General features: G+C 33.5%; 1 protein-coding gene across 6 annotated transcripts in view; it reads left to right on the top strand.

Moving 5' to 3' along the window:
• The window catches only part of LOC143046340 (leucine-rich repeat serine/threonine-protein kinase 1-like), a 139,479-nt gene that overhangs the window by 116,249 nt on the left and 4,923 nt on the right, over positions 1-18,307 (top strand). For 4 of the 6 annotated variants that reach the window (XM_076219459.1, XM_076219457.1, XM_076219460.1 and 1 more), the window contains 18 exons: positions 77-199; positions 757-1,021; positions 1,422-1,554; positions 2,531-2,625; positions 2,871-2,993; positions 5,739-5,938; positions 6,655-7,592; positions 8,139-8,162; positions 9,335-9,494; positions 9,731-9,844; positions 10,314-10,373; positions 10,758-11,009; positions 11,493-11,747; positions 12,422-12,544; positions 12,656-12,866; positions 13,667-13,702; positions 13,957-14,069; positions 17,507-17,607. In XM_076219459.1, the coding sequence (XP_076075574.1) occupies positions 77-199; positions 757-1,021; positions 1,422-1,554; positions 2,531-2,625; positions 2,871-2,993; positions 5,739-5,938; positions 6,655-7,592; positions 8,139-8,162; positions 9,335-9,494; positions 9,731-9,844; positions 10,314-10,373; positions 10,758-11,009; positions 11,493-11,747; positions 12,422-12,544; positions 12,656-12,866; positions 13,667-13,702; positions 13,957-14,069; positions 17,507-17,607 (3,326 nt within the window). The remainder of the gene's footprint in view (positions 1-76; positions 200-756; positions 1,022-1,421; positions 1,555-2,530; positions 2,626-2,870; positions 2,994-5,738; positions 5,939-6,654; positions 7,593-8,138; positions 8,163-9,334; positions 9,495-9,730; positions 9,845-10,313; positions 10,374-10,757; positions 11,010-11,492; positions 11,748-12,421; positions 12,545-12,655; positions 12,867-13,666; positions 13,703-13,956; positions 14,070-17,506; positions 17,608-18,307) is intronic. The other 2 variants (XM_076219461.1, XM_076219462.1) reach the window with 2 other exon arrangements.

Genomic DNA, 18,307 nt, shown 5'->3' with positions numbered 1-18,307 from the left:
ATTAACCTTTCTAATTGTTTCTTTAGAAAGAGTACTATGCCACGCTAAATATTAACCTTTATAATTGTTTGTTTAGAAAGAGTACTATGCCACACATCAGTATTTCCTTTCACCAAGATCCCTTTACCTGGTCATGTGGAAAGTTACATCAGGGGAGCTGGGAGTGTTCGGTATCTGGCAGTGGTTAGTTAATATACAGGTAAATTATGTCAGGGAAACATGGCAGTGGTTAGTTAATATACAGGTAAATTATGTCAGGGAAACATGGCATTTTAGGTATTTGAACTTCAAAGATAACTGTATTGTAGTTTAAGCCTGAAAATAAGCTCTGAATACAAAACAGCAGGGTTGACTGTCACAAATTGATATTTAAAAACTATAGTGGAGCTATGTAAATGAATATTTGAGACATAAAAAACCTAGTTTTACTGAGGCCAAGAAAAAAGTATTACAACTACAGTAAACCAACAATTTTCTTGACGATTAATTTAAGACATGGAAAAATATATTGCAAACAACATCTTTAATTATATAAAAACATTGAATTTTCTTGAAAATGAAAACCCTATAAAATTTACTAGAAAAGAAAAAAATAGTATATAGGCTCCTAGGGAGTTGAATTTATGTTGGAACACACTAACATCAACTATTTATATGCTTCAGCTTCTAGGTCTAGAATTGGATGTTTAAAATTTAAGAACCCCTTTTAGTATTTTGAACCACACAAAATACATCTTACTATAATATATTTTTCAGGCTAGAGCTCCTGGAGCACCTGTCCTCATTGTGGGGACACATAAAGATGAGCTGACAGCCAGAGCTACCAGAGACAATTATCCTGCTAACTTTGAGGAGTCTATGAAGAATATGATAGATAACTTGTTTGTGAAGGTTGATGAACCAGACAAAGCAGGCTTACCCAATGTCCTTGGCATGATGAATATTAACTGTAAAGATAGCTCAGACTGCAAGAAACTGGTGGATAAAATTTATGACATTGTCTTTGAGCTGAAACACCCAAGTAAATGATATTTAAATTCTACGACTTTGAAAGATATAAAACACTTATATCCAAATATTGGCTATGTCTTGAATGTTTCCCTGCAATAATTTGAGAAATATTCATCCAATGCTTTTTAATGTGTAATATGTTGTTATATTTATGGCAAAATAGAGGTCATTTGTGGTTTTGATATTTTACACTTTAACTGCTCAAGACTAATTGCCCTTAATTTTTGTTAAATGCTTCAGCATCGATATTATCATGTTAAAAAAACACCTTTTGAAACAAATATAATTTCTTTTCTTTTCACAAAATTTAATTTTATGCAACTGAAGCTTATATGCCAAAAATACATTGATTTGCCAATACTATTAATAGATGCTTTATAAAAACGAGATATGTTGTTGTCTATTTTCAGGGAGAAAACATGAGAAATTGTTAAACCATAAAGTCCCCAGGAAGTACATTCTGTTGAAGGACATTATACAGGATTTAGCTGAGGAGAGGATCAAGTGCAAGAAAGATCCAGTTCTAGACAAGGATTCATATGTGTAAGTATTTTTCAGAGGTCTATTGGGAATATGTGATTATATGGGATTGCTTTGTTTCAGTTGGGTTTTTTTTTTTTAATTTTACATTTACTTTTTGTGTCGCCTGTCACCAAAGTCGCAAAAAAAGCAAGACAGAAGATTGCTTTTCTGGCAATGAGAACTTTGTATCTGGCGTCAAAAGTTGTTAAGTTTTCTGCTTAAGAAAGGCAGCTCATGCAAATGTAATGCATGCCATTAGTGCTTTGTGATTTGAGCCTAGTTTTGCTTTTTTTCCCTGTTTTAATATATACTAAAATTAGCTAGCTATGACTTTATATTTTATCTCCATGAACAGTATTATTTTTAAAATTTGCTTATGTCATGTATGTGCTTTTAATATCCTGCTGTAATGTATGTATGTTTGTCTTAATATGTGTGTTTTGTTTGCATGTTATTTACTTGTGTGTAATTTATTATAATGTTGATTTTAAAAGCTCACTAGAGCTTGTGTTTCTTTGTTTACTATGTATCAACAATAAATAAAACTTTGCTTTGATTTGATTTGTTTGATAGGAACCACTTGTGTCAACAGTTTATTTAATAATTGTTTAAAAAAACAGACAGTGTTCCATTTTCTGCATATCTTACAATGTCAAAACTGGAGATCCACTCCATATCTAACCATGATTTTAATGGTTTACTTTTACATTTACCACCAGCTCATTTTAATCCTCAGTAAAATTGAATTAAATTTAATTCAAATTGGTTGCTTGGAGTTCTTGTGACTTATAAAACAAATTTTACAATTTTTGTTCAGACATGCTGAATGTACTGTACAAATTCGGTGAAAATACAATAGATAAAAAGGCAGCTGGTTATGAAAATTCTTTAAGATGTTCTGGTTTTACTGTATAATTCCAAGTTGAAGACCATGAACAAAATGAACAACTTGTCACAATATTTGTTTAGAGATGCAGATTTTACTGTATAATTTCAGGTTGAAGACCATGGACAAAATGAACAACTTGTCACAATCTTTGTTTAGAGATGCGGATGACCTTGACCAGGCTACAAGGTTCTTACATGAAAATGGTAAATATTTGTCAATAAAAAGTCACCTCTTTCTTTCTACAGTTCTTTTTTTCAATGAAAAAAGTATGTGTTTATTTGGAAATAGTATGGCATTAGATTTTGGATAACAGAGTTTCTTGTTTGGAAGGCAGATAAGGGAAAATGAAATATGACAGTGTTATGAACTTTTTGTATTTTGGAAATTAAATTAGAATTTTAAGTTGTAATTTGTTGAACACCAATAAGATTTGTTGTTTTATTTGTAGGAATATTGTTTCACTATGAAGGAATAGGTTTGAAGGACCGATACTTTTTGGACCCTCAGTGGTTATGTGATCAGTTGGCCCAAGTTGTTACAGTGGACCAAGTGAACAACTTTTGTAGAAATGGTAAGTGCCACACCTATTAAATATGACTTTTTGATAAGTTTACAACTTACTGAGTTATTATGTATACATGACATACATTAAATTCATGTTTATTCTCAGATATTATTAAAATAATTTTAACTTCAAATGAAATATTTTGGAATAGATGTTGCTTGTTTTTCTCAACAAGTTGATTATGGATTTTTTTTGTATGCAGTTAAGCTGCATTATGCGAGCACCCTAGATTTGTGTTCTACCCAATAAATGCTGAAATACTTGCCATTGTTATTATTTAGCTGGCTACTATGTTATACATAACTAATTGGACACTTTTTTAATACTTTTTATTCTGGATTACAAAAAATATGACCAGAAAAACCTCAAATGATCGTCGATTTATCCAAAAGTTTTGAAGTTACGCATAGGAAGTAGTGCTTATTAAGAATCCTTGTGTAGTTCATTATGACTTGTGCTTTTGGCTAAGATGTCAAAGAACAATTGTATGAAATATTTAATCGCCGAAAATCTCTTTAAGACAAGTAGTTTAGATTTCCCAAATGGCAAAAGTCGTAGGGATATTGTTTGTCATCAATACGTAGTACAACTACGTCAGTAGAGTCTATTATATAATAAGTTCAACTGTCCATGCTGTTCAGTGGTGGCAATTTCAAATTAGAAAAAGAAATTTTCGTATCTTTTCAATTTGGAGGCAGGTGTGCAAATTAGCATTGGTCCGAGGTCTGCGACATTCCACTTTTGCAAGCGGAATTTCGACCAGGATAGTACGTTTCTAGCTTAGTAGTCACCTTCCACTTGAAAGAAAATAAGAATTAACTTTTCAAACCTTTTCACCATGTTCACCAAAGTCTCCAATTAAACGAGCTAAAAACTTATTTTTATCATTATTATTCATGACAGCGATGTTCATTTTGTTCAACCGCTAGCTTTATACAGAAAATTGCCTACAAATATTATTTAAATTCGAGTAAAACATGTAAAATCGTATCTGATTGGCAAAAACAACATTGTAAACACATAACAATGGCGACCGTGAAGACAAAATTCCAAAATTTTACAATATCGGATCCGATTCCGGAAGCGGATAAGGGTAATTCGGGGTTTGGCGGTCAATTACAAAATAGATCCAAGCAGGTGAAAAAATACATCTACGCATGGTAATTGAGTATAAACACTAGAATTGTAAACCAAAAGGTATATGTAAAAGAAAGAAAAAGTAGAAAAAATATTTAATACAGAAACTCAAAATTCTTTTTAACAAATTTCAATTTAAAAATCCAATACAACGTGACAGCTGGGAACAGTATATCTAACAATATACATGTTCATGGTCACAGTCTAAATTTCCTTTATCAGTGATAAATGATGGTAATGGATGTGAGATGCTTTTAAAGTGTAAACATATTACTGAAATTTAGAAGGGTTATTAGTTTATCTCAATTAACTTAAATTTTCTCCGAGCCGAGCGAGGCTAAAAAAAAATTGAGGTAAAATTATCGGAATATTCTTTATTCCGATGAGAACACCAATGCTTTGCAAATTTAAGAGGGTGAGAACTTGGAAACGGTCGAGATCCACTCCCTTTAACCATATATATTCATGTTTGTGACAATATAACAAATCAGATGAAATATAGGGGGAGTCACTGTACACCCTCCTGTTTGAGAACTTGGAAATGGTCAAGATCCTCACCCCTAAACCATATATACTCATATATGGGACAATATAACAAATCAAATGAAAGATAGGGGAAGTCCCTGTGGTCACCCCAACCCTCCTATTTGAGAACTTGAAAACGGTTGAGATCCCCTCACCAAAACAATATATATTTTTATATATGGGCCAATATAACTAATTAAATGAAATATAGGGGGAGTCCCTTGGTTCACCCTACCCATCCTGTTTGAAAACTTGGAAACCAATGAGATCCCCACCCCTAAACCATATATATTTATGTATGGGACAATATAACAAATAAAATAAAATGTAGGATCACCCTATTCCGCTCCAGTCACGCTTCAGTGATTCCCTATATAAGCAACCAATTTTTTCCCCAAAAAATCCTCTGCCTACCCCTACCTGTTTGAGAACTTGAAAACCGTTGAGGTCCCCACCCCTAAATTATTCATATTCATATGTATGGGACAAAATGAAAAATCATTTACATTTAATTACTATGGACAAGTCAGTCAGACCTCACCTTTGATCCCTGTTGTAGTGAACATTTGTCTGATTCATGTCTCATAACTTTTGTACTATAGAACACAAATTCAGTTTTCTTTTCAGGGAAACCAGTCCATTCATACTATAACATGTTCATATTAAGTCAACTTGAACTTCAAGCAGTCAAATAAAACCAAGGTTAACTACCAAGTAGAACAACTGCAATCATTGGGAACTTGTACCACTGCAGACTCACCATAAAAAATATACATTGCTATATGCATTGCTTTTGAAACCTTGATAACATATAAATTATTTGCCTTAATAAATAAATCATTAGATAAACATAAATATACTATATATGAATGTTTAATGTTCAGGCAACTTTGCCACAGTTTTCATAATTACGGTTGCCTTGGTTTTTTGTTAACTGTCTTCAGCGCTTACAGCGCTTTGATTTATCTCTTGTCAACTTTTGTTAGAGATTACCTTGAATTTGTTTGAAATATTTGCCACTTGACAATGAACGAACAACAATCAATTATTAGATGATGTACTCCAATTTAAATTTTTCCCATATTTCAGGTGTGATGAAAATTAAGAACTTGCAAAATTTATTCAACAAGTCAGCCTTTCAACCTGAGGATTTGCAGACATATATCTGTGGTTTACTGGAGAAGTTTGAAGTAGCTCTACAGTTTGATAGTAACAAACTCTTGATACCCTCACTCTTACCTACAGAGAATGAAATGGAACATGTCATCAAAACAAACATGGATGCTAAGGTTTTTATCATTTATATTAAGAATTTACAATATTGAACTATTGTCCAATTATCCCTTACCAGCAGATCATAATAACTGATCTATATAAAAATAAGGAGAAGTGGTATGATCGCTAATGAGAGAACTTCCCACCAGCATTCAATGTAGATGTAGGCAATTACAGGCAACTGTGCAGCCTTCAACAATGAGAAAAACATATACCGTATAGTCGGTTATAAAAGGTCCTGACATAGAGGTCTAATTTGATTTAACAACAATGAACACCACATGGTCCAGAAAGTCTGACTGGGTACAATATCTGTTGGGGTAACAACAATGAACACCACATGGTCCAGAAAGTCTGACTGGGTACAATATCTGTTGGGGTAACAACAATGAACACCACATGGTCATGAAAGCCTGACTTGGTACAATATCTGTTGGGGTTAAATCAATTGGATGTGCGTACACACCAACCCCCTTGCCTAAGAGTTGGTTAATTAATAATTGTTAAATGCCATTATAGGATGGAAGTCTTTATATCTAAGTGGCTTAAAAGTAAATGATTTGACTCTCAAAAAATCTGCCAGTATACTGTTCATTGGCAGTTGTTTTGAAGTTGTTATTGATTGGTTAGTTTTCAATGAGGTTGCCAATGTTTCTCAGTATTTTTACCTCCAATTACGTATTTCACTATAGCTTCTTGCAGTATTTTTAATGTAATTTTTCAATTGCAGATATATCTGATGGAAAAGGTAGACAAGCCATCGCCTGCCTCTACGGTGTATAGAGGTATGGGAGAATCAGTGTTGTCTGGTACACAGTCCATGACGTCTGCTCACAAATCAGGAGATTCTGTGTCACCAACTGGTTCAATTGTTTATCACAAAGTCCATGATTCACCCACATCACAACTTATTCTGCTGAGTACCATGGCAACCAACAATGTTACATTTGCATGTGCAAGGTTATACATAATGACCTACTTCCCCAGTGGCTTCTGGCCACGTCTTATTACCAGAATGCTGGCAGATCCTCAAATTCTGCCGATTGTTTTAGAGCTATTCCCTCTTCCACAAGATGTATCAGATATGTGTTCAGGTATGAAACACCATAAACCATTCTGGCAGCCATGGCAGACAGGGTTACAGTTAGTACATCATGGTACAGTTATCTTCAGAATCAAAGAGATTCATGCTGGAAAACCTGGTTTGTGTACCTACAGTCAACACAATCTCAAATGTTACTTAGAAGATCAATGGCTGCCATTGGACATGAAAAACAGTGTAGTATTAGAAATGTGCTTCCCTTCTGATTCAATAACATTCAGTTTTGCAGAAAACATGGAGAACAGACCGTACCAAACTTTGACATCATCAAGGAAAGAACAAATATTCCTGGAAGAGAAAGCCACAGCAGCCTTTTTGACCAAAGTAACAGAAAATGTTGACAACTTGTTACAGGACTGGTATCCTGATATAGCTTGTTCCCGGTTTGAACAAAACTGTTTTGGCCGGTATTTAATCACTAGAATAATTCCCTGTCCCTACTGCTTACAGAACATTGTGAAGAAAGAACATGGGAAGGATACCAGATTACAATGGCAGCTTGTTACTAATGATTCAGAAGTGTCCTCTACATTTGACCTTGAGGAGGAAACAGACGAGGAGGATGAGTAAGTGTATATCATGGTAACCATTACATAAAATTGAAACTATATGTGCGCATGTTTATTATTTTTTTTATTTAAATCATTTTACAATTTTAGATGAAAGGTCAGTGCTATTTGGTAGTATTTGACATATGCATGCAAAAACAAGACCAAAGTTTTGTATTTCTGCAGTCAACAATCCATCAATTTAATAACAAGTTTTGTCTCTTTAGAAGGTTAGAAGTTTTTGTCATGATCAAGTGAAATGGTCATCATAAATATACACAAAAATAAAGCTGCAGAAGGGTAACATAAACATATGTGTCTGTCCCTTTGTGTCTGTGAGTTTGTTTTGTCTATTTTGTCCATCTCACAGTCTTTTCATCTGTCATGAGAATGGTTCCCAATGAATTTTAGTCAAAGTTATGGATGAGAGGTCAAGTTTATGTGTTATTGAATTACTTGGACATTTTCCATAAGGTATTGCCTTTTTTCAGATATTTATATGTAACAAGAGACCCCAAAAGTATGTTGTATTTACTGTTTCAAATTATAATACATAAATTGTAGGTCATTTCTATGTATATCCACAGAGTAAGATGTTGTACTTTATAATAAGCTTTTATAACATATCTATCTCTATATATGATATGCACTTAACCTTGTTAATCATTTTGCTTGTAACCTTCTTGCCTTTGTTAGTTTGCTGACATGATTTAGGCATTGCAAGTTGTTTGTGAATGTATTCTACCTTCACTTAAAGCACTCTGTTAAATGAATTGAGTATTGAATTGACATTAAAATGATAAAAGAAAGAGGCTTAGGAGCAGAGAAAATGCCAGGTTTTGAAGAGCATTTTCTCTGTTCTTGTGCTGAATTCTTTTATTCTTATATGTTATTATGTTAAGTTAATACACTGCAGGATTGTAAAAAGCCTTTCAAAATGTGCTTCCATCAACTCTTTTATACACAATAAAATAACAAAAAGACGCATTCAATTCTTAAATACTTAGATGAGTATTTCAGTTGTAAGTATGAAGTGTTTCCTTACATTCCAGCCTTTGTTTTATTCATCAAGCTATATACAATAATGTAATATACTTTAATCTGAACCTAAATAATTGCCTTTATACCCCCACTCATGGGCTGATTGGTATACTGTAATATCCCACATTAGAGGTGTAATCCTAGCAAGCCTCTATCTCAAAATCTTTCTTTTTTATATACGGAACATGGCACATATATTAAAAATAGAGAGACGAGATGCATTGTATAATACAAAATTAAACATCTAATAACATGAATCAGGGTGAGTTAACATGGCATGCAACCTCTTATTTATGTAAGTTTTCATTGCTTTTATTTATAGATATTACTTACACAATGTAGTTGTGCCATGAAAACAATGCTTATACTTGTTGTGTCTGTTTATTAGGTTCACTGGATTTGATTTTTTTAATTAGTTCAATTTGACTTTTATTGATAGATGTTACTTGATATTTGATGTAAATAATAATAATGAAAATACATTTAATAATAGAATTATTAAGTAATGTATACCCTTTAACTAATAAGAAATTACTTCAAATGTGATTTACTTAGTTGACCATTGAATGATTGAATTACATAAAAGTCAAAGTAGTAAATATACAATAAAAACAAAATATTATGGTTTTTCTGAGTTAACACCAAATTTTGAAAGATATTTAGACATTTGTATGTTTTGCATGCAAATAAACAATTTTTTTTAAAATTTGTTATTACAGGAATCCAGAAGACACTTTGTTCTGTTTTTTGGTGGAGAGATGCATTCTTAATTTCCAAAGAAACCATGATGAAATATGTCCAAATCACAGTAGTGTGTCGCCTATGTACATGTTGTCAATGGAAGGTCTGGCTAGAACCCTGCACATAGCCCCTGATGCTGTAAGTATTTTTTCATGGAAGGTCTGGCTAGAACCTTGCACATAGTCCCAGATATTGTCTATAAAATGTTTGGTTTTGGTAACAAAATTATTTCGACTTTTTTTTATTCTTGTAAGTTTACTGTCACATTGACCTGTTTCTTATTATTCATACTAAATCTAAAAATATCATTTTTGAAATTCAGATAAAAATGAATGATTCTATGTAATGATTCTAAATCTGATTCTTAATTGCAGGTTTTCAATGACCTTGACAGAAGTGTAGTGATTGGCCAGACGGATACTTTGACAATGGAAAAGAAACTTGGTCGTGGTGGATTTGGTGATGTTTGGTCTGGTAAACTCAGAAGGGTAAGTAAACACTAGGTCATTATGTTTTTGATATGCTTTGATGAACTTAGATGGAGGTACAAATGTATTGATCATGTAAGCTCTGGATAACACATGTCAATTATTAAAATTGTTGATTTTACTTATGTACTTAGAGGTTTTGTTTAAAACTAGAGAGACCTTTTCATAGATATAGGAAGATTAGGTATGAGTGCCAAGGAGACAACTCCAAGTCAAAATTTATAAAAGTAAACATTATAGGTCAAAGTACGGCTTTCTACACGGAGCCTTGGCTTACACAGAAGAGCAAGCTGTAAAAGGCCCAAAAAAACAGGAGAACAGGAGAACCAAGGGTTTAATCTATATAAAATAACGAGTAACACTTATGAACCACATCAACAAACGATAACTACTGAAACCACAGATTCCATTAAAATTTGGTTCTGTGAATGAAACCAAGATTTACATTTCTGGACATTTATATTTACAGATAGAAGAGAAACCAAAAGATGTTGCTGTTAAGATCCTGTTTGAATTTCCATCTGTAAAGGTAAACATTATAGTTTAATTCTGATTAAGATATTGAAGTAATTGCATTGTTCAGTGTTGACACTTTTTGTCGGATAACATATAGAAGTATTCAAAGATGGAAACAAACTCTGTTATAGAATATTGTTATGATTTCCCTGTGTAACAATTGTTTTCACCGTATTTGTACTCTGTTCTCTTAAACTTAAGCTACCTTCATTACAAAGAACTTAAAATATGACGATATTTGTTTAACACACTCAAGTCATTAAGTATTTTACAAATGTGTTACTTCATATCTTAGTTTTCACTTGAATGCACTTTTTAAATGTGCACATATGAACAATTATTTCATTCTGGCTAGAATAGAGAGCTGAAAGTTAATAACTTTACATTTTTGTATCAGCCTCGACCAGATCAACACCAGCTTTACTTGGAAATGGCTGTAACAGCTTATCTGACTGCCCGACAGGAAGTATCTATCTTACGGAGCATCAGACATGATCACATTGTACCATTGTTAGGTCTCTCAGCACGACAGCCGTTAGCTCTCGTACTGAGTCTGGCTCCTAAAGGATCACTGAGGAATGAACTAGACATGAGGAATAAGATTAATGCAAGACTATCAGTGTTTACAATAAAACAGATTGTCATCCAGGTAAGCAAAATTATATAGATCTTATTGTTTTAAAATTGTTTCAATGGTATTAGTGATACATGAAACTTATGTATTGTAAAATGTAGAAGAACTGTACTCTTGGAAAAATGAAAACAACATGTTATAATTTTCATAGGGCCAAAGCTCTTTGCTGGATGAACTTTTATCAGGAATGCTCAAAGCCTAGTATTTAAAAGCCTAGGTATATTGGAACTGAAATAGCTGAAGAGTTGTATATAAACCAAACATGATCTAAAAGAATTGTCAAATCCATCTAGGGTCAACTTTGCATGATGGAATTAAAACCTTATTTTCTTCATGAATTCAAAATTTAAAAAAACTGACAATCTTAGACAGGTTTGTTATAAATTGTGCCAGTACTGAAGAATAGAATTACATACAAGAACTTTAATCTGTTTGAGCTACTGACATTTTTCAGCATTGATGTCTTCTCTACATGATAAATTCTATATGACTTTACAGGTAGCAGATGCCTTGTCCTATTTACATTCTGAGAAGATCATATACAGGGATCTAAAATCTGACAATGTCCTTATATGGGATATGCCGTCTGCTGATACTATTGATGATATCATGGAACCAGTCACTGTCAAGATGGCTGACTATGGTATCAGTAGGTCAGTCATGAGTACTGGTACCAAGGGATTTGGTGGTACTCCTCCATTTATTGCACCAGAAATACTGCAACATGGGGGTACCAGTACATATACAGAAAAAGTAAATATTATTATGTTTAGAATCAGTCACCTTTTAATCTTCATTTTTAGTTCTATACATTTCGATGATGGCTAGACACAGTTGTTTTAGTAAATAGACAAATGGTCAAGAGGAAATAAAAACTGAAATGGAAATGTTTAGAAGATGCTTAATAAATACATTGTAAATCTTTAAATACAGATATCACATTTTATGCATGTTTTACAAAGAAAATGATAATAAGTTAAGCTTATATAGATATAGGAAGATGTGGTGTGAGTGCCAATGAGACAACTTTTCATCCAAATAATAATTTATAAAAGTAAACCATTATAGGTCAATGTAAGGCCTTCAAAATGGATCCTTGGCTCACACCGAACAACAAGCTATAAAGGGCCCCAAAATTACTAGTGTAATATAAAAAAGAAGATGTGGTATGATTGCCAATGAGGCAACTGTCCACAAGAGACCAAAATGACACAGACATTAACAACTATAGGTCACTGTACGGCCTTCAACAATGAGCAAAACCCACACCGCATAGTCAGCTATTAAAGGCCCCGATAAGACAATGTAAAATCATTCAAACAGGAAAACCAACGGTCTAATCTATATAAAAAAACGAGAAACACGTATAAATTACATAAAAAAACGACAACTACTGTACATCAGATTCAGTATGTTTTAAATTTCAGGTAGACATATTTTCCTTTGGGATGTTTTTGTATGAGTTGATCACCTGTAAGAACCCATTAGAGGATGTTACCAATCCTTCATTGTATATCTGTCAACAAGGTCGTCCACATATCACTCCAAAGGTAAGGTTAGCCAGTATATCAGATTGTTCAAATGTTTATCTAAAATTTACTCTCGATTACATTTTTCAAATTTAAGATTTACCAAATATTAATTTAAAAATTACATTTCAGGAAAAACAATATCCCTCCCATTTTCTGGATCTGATGTGTGTTAGCTGGTCACATGATCCTGAGAATCGACCAACAGCAGAACAGATTTGTCAGATATCTGCTAGTCACCAGTTTTGTCACCTGGCTGATGCTGTGTCCTTGAACTCTAGTGTAGGCATACTGAATGGATGTTCTGTTGTGGTTTCTGATACAGTTGAAGAAGAAGATATTGGTAAGTCACATGACACTAGGTGCTGCCACCTGCAATGTGCTGTGTCTACAGAAAACAAACTAAAGTTGTGATATATATTTATTTTGGATAAAAAAGTGAATATATTTAAATATTAAAATAAAATTATATCTTATGTTGTAATTTATTTTAAAATATAATCGGAAAGGTTTTGTTTATAAACAATTTTGAAAAGAACTGAAAACCAATAAAACCCAAAACACCAATAAACTAAATAAATAGAGATATTTTCATAGGGAACAACTAAATGGAAATCTGAAGTAGATTCTGTTTTGAAATAATTATATTGACAACTTTTTAACACCATATGATAATTGTTTTATCAAGTGTTCCACAATTACACTATCTTTCCACATTATTTAGAAACTGCAGAATAAATAAGGGCTATTCCAGAAAAAAATGTATGGGGGGGGGGGGGGGGGGTTGGAAGGCAGTTTTTGTCAGCACCTGCCACCCAGACAATTGTAATTGAAAATTATAGTGCATTATAGTGTGAAAAGTTGCTCTGATACCCATCACCCATGTATTATTAATATAATGTGCCTTCCAACCCCCCATACATTTTTTTCTGGAATAGCCCTAAATAATATTCAAATGAAATTCAAATTAGATTCAAAACTGCAGAAGGTTCAAGGTTTAAGTTTGGAAGAAGAACAGAATTGAGAAAAGAAAGAGTTAAGATTATGACAAAAAGTAATAGAAAGCTAATGCATGTGAATATTTTAAAATTGGTAAACCTTGTTTTTTGTACATTATTATATAAATTGCCTTTGTTTTAATAGACTACAATAGGAGTATTGAAAATACGATTCAACCATGTAAGTGTTCTTTCATTCTGGTGTGTAGAGTTTAGAGTACATGTAATATTCTAGAGTGTGTGTTTTTTTTATACTTATGTGTGTATTCTGTTGATAATCTGTCATGGAATTTTCACACAATTGCACTAATATTGTAAAAGGTTACAATACTCTGATGGAAAGGATCATTTGTTACATTTGTTTTATGGTTCTACTACTACATATATACATTTCCCTTCTCAATTTTAATTTGCATGATTAACATTTGTTTATAGATGACACTGTTCCCTTGACAACAGATTTATGGTTGAGTACAGATCCATCTCAGTTTACATCCAGAATTGAGATCTTTTCATTTGATTCCAAGCTGAGGTGTACATCAAACAAGGTAAAATATAGAAACAAAAATAAAAGTTGTCCATGGTATAACCTCAAAATATACAAAGGAAAGATCCATAAATGAATAAAAGTTTGAAGACAGATAATAGTGCTCAAATAAATCAACCTAAAGGTCATAGTCAAGAGTTTTTATGCAGTTAAGCTGCATTATGCGAGCGCCCTCGATTTGTGTTCTACCCAATAAATGCTGAAATACTTGCCATTGTTATTATCTAGCTCGCTACTATGTTATATATAACTAATTGAACACTTTTTTAATACTTTTTATTCTGGATTACAAAAAATATGACCAGAAAAACCTTAAATGATTGTCAATTTATCCAAAAGTTTTGAAGTTACACATAGGAAGTAGTGCTTATTAAGAATCCTTGTGTAGTTCATTATGACTTGTGCTTTTAGATAAGATGTCAAAGAACAATTGTATGAAATATTTAATCGCCGAAAATCTCTTAAGGCAAGTAGTTTAGATTTCCCAAATGGCAAAAGTGGTAGGGATATTGTTTGTCCTCAATACGTAGTACAATTACGTCAGTAGTCTATTATATAATAAGTTCAACTGTTCATGCTGTTGGCGGCAATTTCAAATTAGAAAAAGAAATTTTTGTAGCTTTTCAATTTGGAGGCAGGTGTGCAAATAAGTGGTGGTCCGAGGTCCGCGACCTTCCACTTTTGCAAGCGAAATTTCGACTAGGATAGTTGGTTTCTAGCTACGCCCGACGTAGTCACCTTCCACTTAAAAGAAAATAAGAAATTACTTTGCAAACCTTCCATGCAAGTCACAAAAGTCTCCAATTAAACGAGCTAAAAACTTATTTTTATCATTATTATTCATGACAGCGATGTTCATTTTGTTCAACCGCTAGCTTTATACAGAAAATCGCCGAAAAATATTGTATAAATTCGAGTAAAATCGTATGTGATTGACAAAAACAACATTGTAAACACATAACAATGGCGGCCGTGAAGACAAAATTTTACAATATCGGATCCGATTCCGGAAGCGGATAAGGATAATTCCGGGTTTGGCGATCATTTACAAAATAAATCAAAGCAGGTGAAAAAATAAATCTATGCATGGTAAATGAATATAAACACTAGAATTGTGAACCAAAAGATATATGTAAAAGAAAGAAAAAGCAGAAAAATATTTTATACAGAAACTCAAAATTACTTTTTGACAAATTTTAATTTAAAAATCCAATACAACTTGACAGCTTGCAACAGTATATCTAACAATAAACATGTTCATGGTCACAGTCTAAATTTTCTTTATCAGTGATAAATGATGATAATACATGTGAGATGCTTTTAAAGTGTAAACATGTTACTGCAATTTCGAAGGGTTATTAGTTTTTCTCAATTTTGAAGGGTCAATTAAAGTAGCTGAAAGTTTCTTTATTTTCACAAATAATGCAACTATATTATATATACCTAAATGTAAGTAAATCATATGATATATAGGTGGCATTCTTTGGGCCACTCTACCCCTCCTGTTTGATAACTTGGAAACGGTCGAGCTCCCCACCCCTAAACCATATGAGGGGCAGATCCAGGATTTTAGGTTAGGAGGGGCACAAACTTAAATTTTCGCTGAGCAGAGCGAGGCTAAAAAAATTTGAGGTAAAATTATCGGAATATTCTTTATTAAGCTGAGAACAACCCATGCTTTGCAAATTTAAGCGGGGTGCAAGCCCGCAACACCCCCCCCCCCCTGAATCCGCCCCTGCATATATTCAAGTATAGGACAATATAATAAATAAAATGAAATATAGGGGGAGTCCCTGGAGTTACCCCACCCCCTCCTGTTTGAGAACTTGGAAACGGTCGAGATCCACACCCCTTAACCATATATATTCATGTTTGTGACAATATGAAAAATCAAATGAAATATAGGAAGAGTCGCTGGGGGTCACCCCACCCTTCCTGTTTTAGAATTTTAAAATGGTCCAGATCCCCACCCCTAAACCATATATATTCATGTATGGGACAATATTACAAATAAGATGAAATATAGGGGGAGTCCCTTGGGTCACCCCAACCCCTCCTGTTTGAGAATTTGAAACCCGTTGAGATCGCCACCCTTTAACCATATATTCATGTACAGGACAATATAACAATTCAAATGAAAGATAGGGGGAGTCCCTGAGGTCACTGTACACCCTTCTGTTTGAGAACTTGGAAATGGTCAAGATCCTTACCCCTAAACCATATATACTCATGTATGGGACAATATAACAAATCAAATAAAATATAGGGGAAGTCCCTGTGGTCACCCCAACCCTCCTGTTTGAGAACTTGGAAACGGTTGAGATCCCCACACCAAAACAATATATATTCATGTATGGGCCAATATAACTAATTAAATGAAAAGTCCCTGGGGTCACCCTACCCCTCCTGTTTGAGAACTTGGAAACCAATGAGATCCCCACCCCTAAACCATATATATTCATGTATGGGACAATATAACAAATAAAATGAAATGTAGGGGAAGTCCCTAGGTTCACCCTACCCCCAGTGGCGGATCCAGAAATTTTCGTAAGTGGGGGCCCACTCCAGTCACGCTTCAGTGATTCCCTATATAAGCAACCAATTTTTTTCCCAAAAAGGGGGTGGGGCGTCCCCCTGCCCCCCCCCCCCTAAATCCTCTGCCTACCCCTACCTTTTTGAGAACTTCAAAACCGTTGAGATTCCCACCCCTAAATTATATATATTCATATGTATGGGACCAAACATGAATGTATACTATATATGAATGTTTAATGTTGACACAGTTTTCATAATTACGGTTGCCTTGGTTTTTGGTTAACTGCCTTCAGCGCTTACAGCGCTTTGATTATTAAAAAAGAACGAACATGTCCATAAGACATGAGTCAGATATTTCAAACTGTGAAAAAGCATGAATCTACTTGTTTCATATTGACTTTTAATCTATTTTTTTTTCTATTTCAGCTTTTCTTAAGTATACACATACATATATTACAATAACATTTTAAACACAAAAAAGTTTTATGCTTAAAAAAAGTGCATGTTACATAAAAAAAAAATACAGGTAGTTTCTATGTTACATCTAGTACAGCTTATAAAGTGCATGCATTCAATTGGCCAGTAAAACTGTATTTGGCACTGACAAATCACTAATTATCTGCCGCAATGGCTTCTGTGTTCAACTCAAAGGGTCAATTATTCTCTTTTGGCATTGTCTATTTCCTGTAACAATAAAAAAGCTGCCAGAAAATAGCCTATAGGGCTGAGACGGTGTTATACACCTAAAAGTATAAACCAATTAATTTGTTTTCTTTTTAATTGAATGGTATATATATTTTTTGAAAAAGGACAATACACTTTACATCATAATGAAATCAAATGATAATACAGAAGTTGAAACTAATATTGATTTTAGGATACATATTTGTTTTAATTTTGTAGACAATCAAATATGAACCAGGATATCCTATAGAAGCTTTAATTAGTGTGTCTCCTACACATGTGTGGTGTGTAGATAAACAAGGCTCTGTCTGTATTTACAGGTAGGTGTACATAAACTTTAATTAGTGTGTCTCCTACACATGTGTGGTGTGTAGATAAACAAGGCTCTGTCTGTATTTACAGGTAGGTGTACATAAACTTTAATTAGTGTGTCTCCTACACATGTGTGGTGTGTAGATAAACAAGGCTCTGTCTGTATTTACAGGTAGGTGGACATAAACTTTAATTAGTGTATCACCTACACATGTGTGGTGTGTAGATAAACAAGGCTCTGTCTGTGTTTACAGGTAGGTGTACATAAACTTTAATTAGTGTGTCTCCTACACATGTGTGGTGTGTAGATAAACAAGGCTCTGTCTGTGTTTACAGGTAGGTGTACATAAACTTTAATTAGTGTGTCTCCTACACATGTGTGGTGTGTAGATAAACAAGGCTCTGTCTGTGTTTACAGGTAGGTGTACATACACTTTAATTAGTGTCTCCTACACATGTGTGGTGTGTAGATAAACAAGGCTCTGTCTGTGTTTATAGGTAGGTGTACATAAACTTTAATTAGTGTATCTCCTACACATGTGTGGTGTGTAGATAAACAAGGCTCTGTCTGTGTTTACAGGTAGGTGTACATACACTTTAATTAGTGTCTCCTACACATATGTGGTGTGTAGATAAACAAGGCTCTGTCTGTGTTTACAGGTAGGTGTACATAAACTTTAATTAGTGTGTCTCCTACACATGTGTGGT

The sequence above is a fragment of the Mytilus galloprovincialis genome, chromosome 9 (assembly GCF_965363235.1).
Source record: "Mytilus galloprovincialis chromosome 9, xbMytGall1.hap1.1, whole genome shotgun sequence".
Classification (NCBI taxonomy): Eukaryota; Metazoa; Mollusca; class Bivalvia; order Mytilida; family Mytilidae; genus Mytilus; species Mytilus galloprovincialis.
The sequence above is the reverse complement of the archived record's forward strand: the minus strand, read 5'-3'. Positions and strand labels throughout refer to the sequence as shown.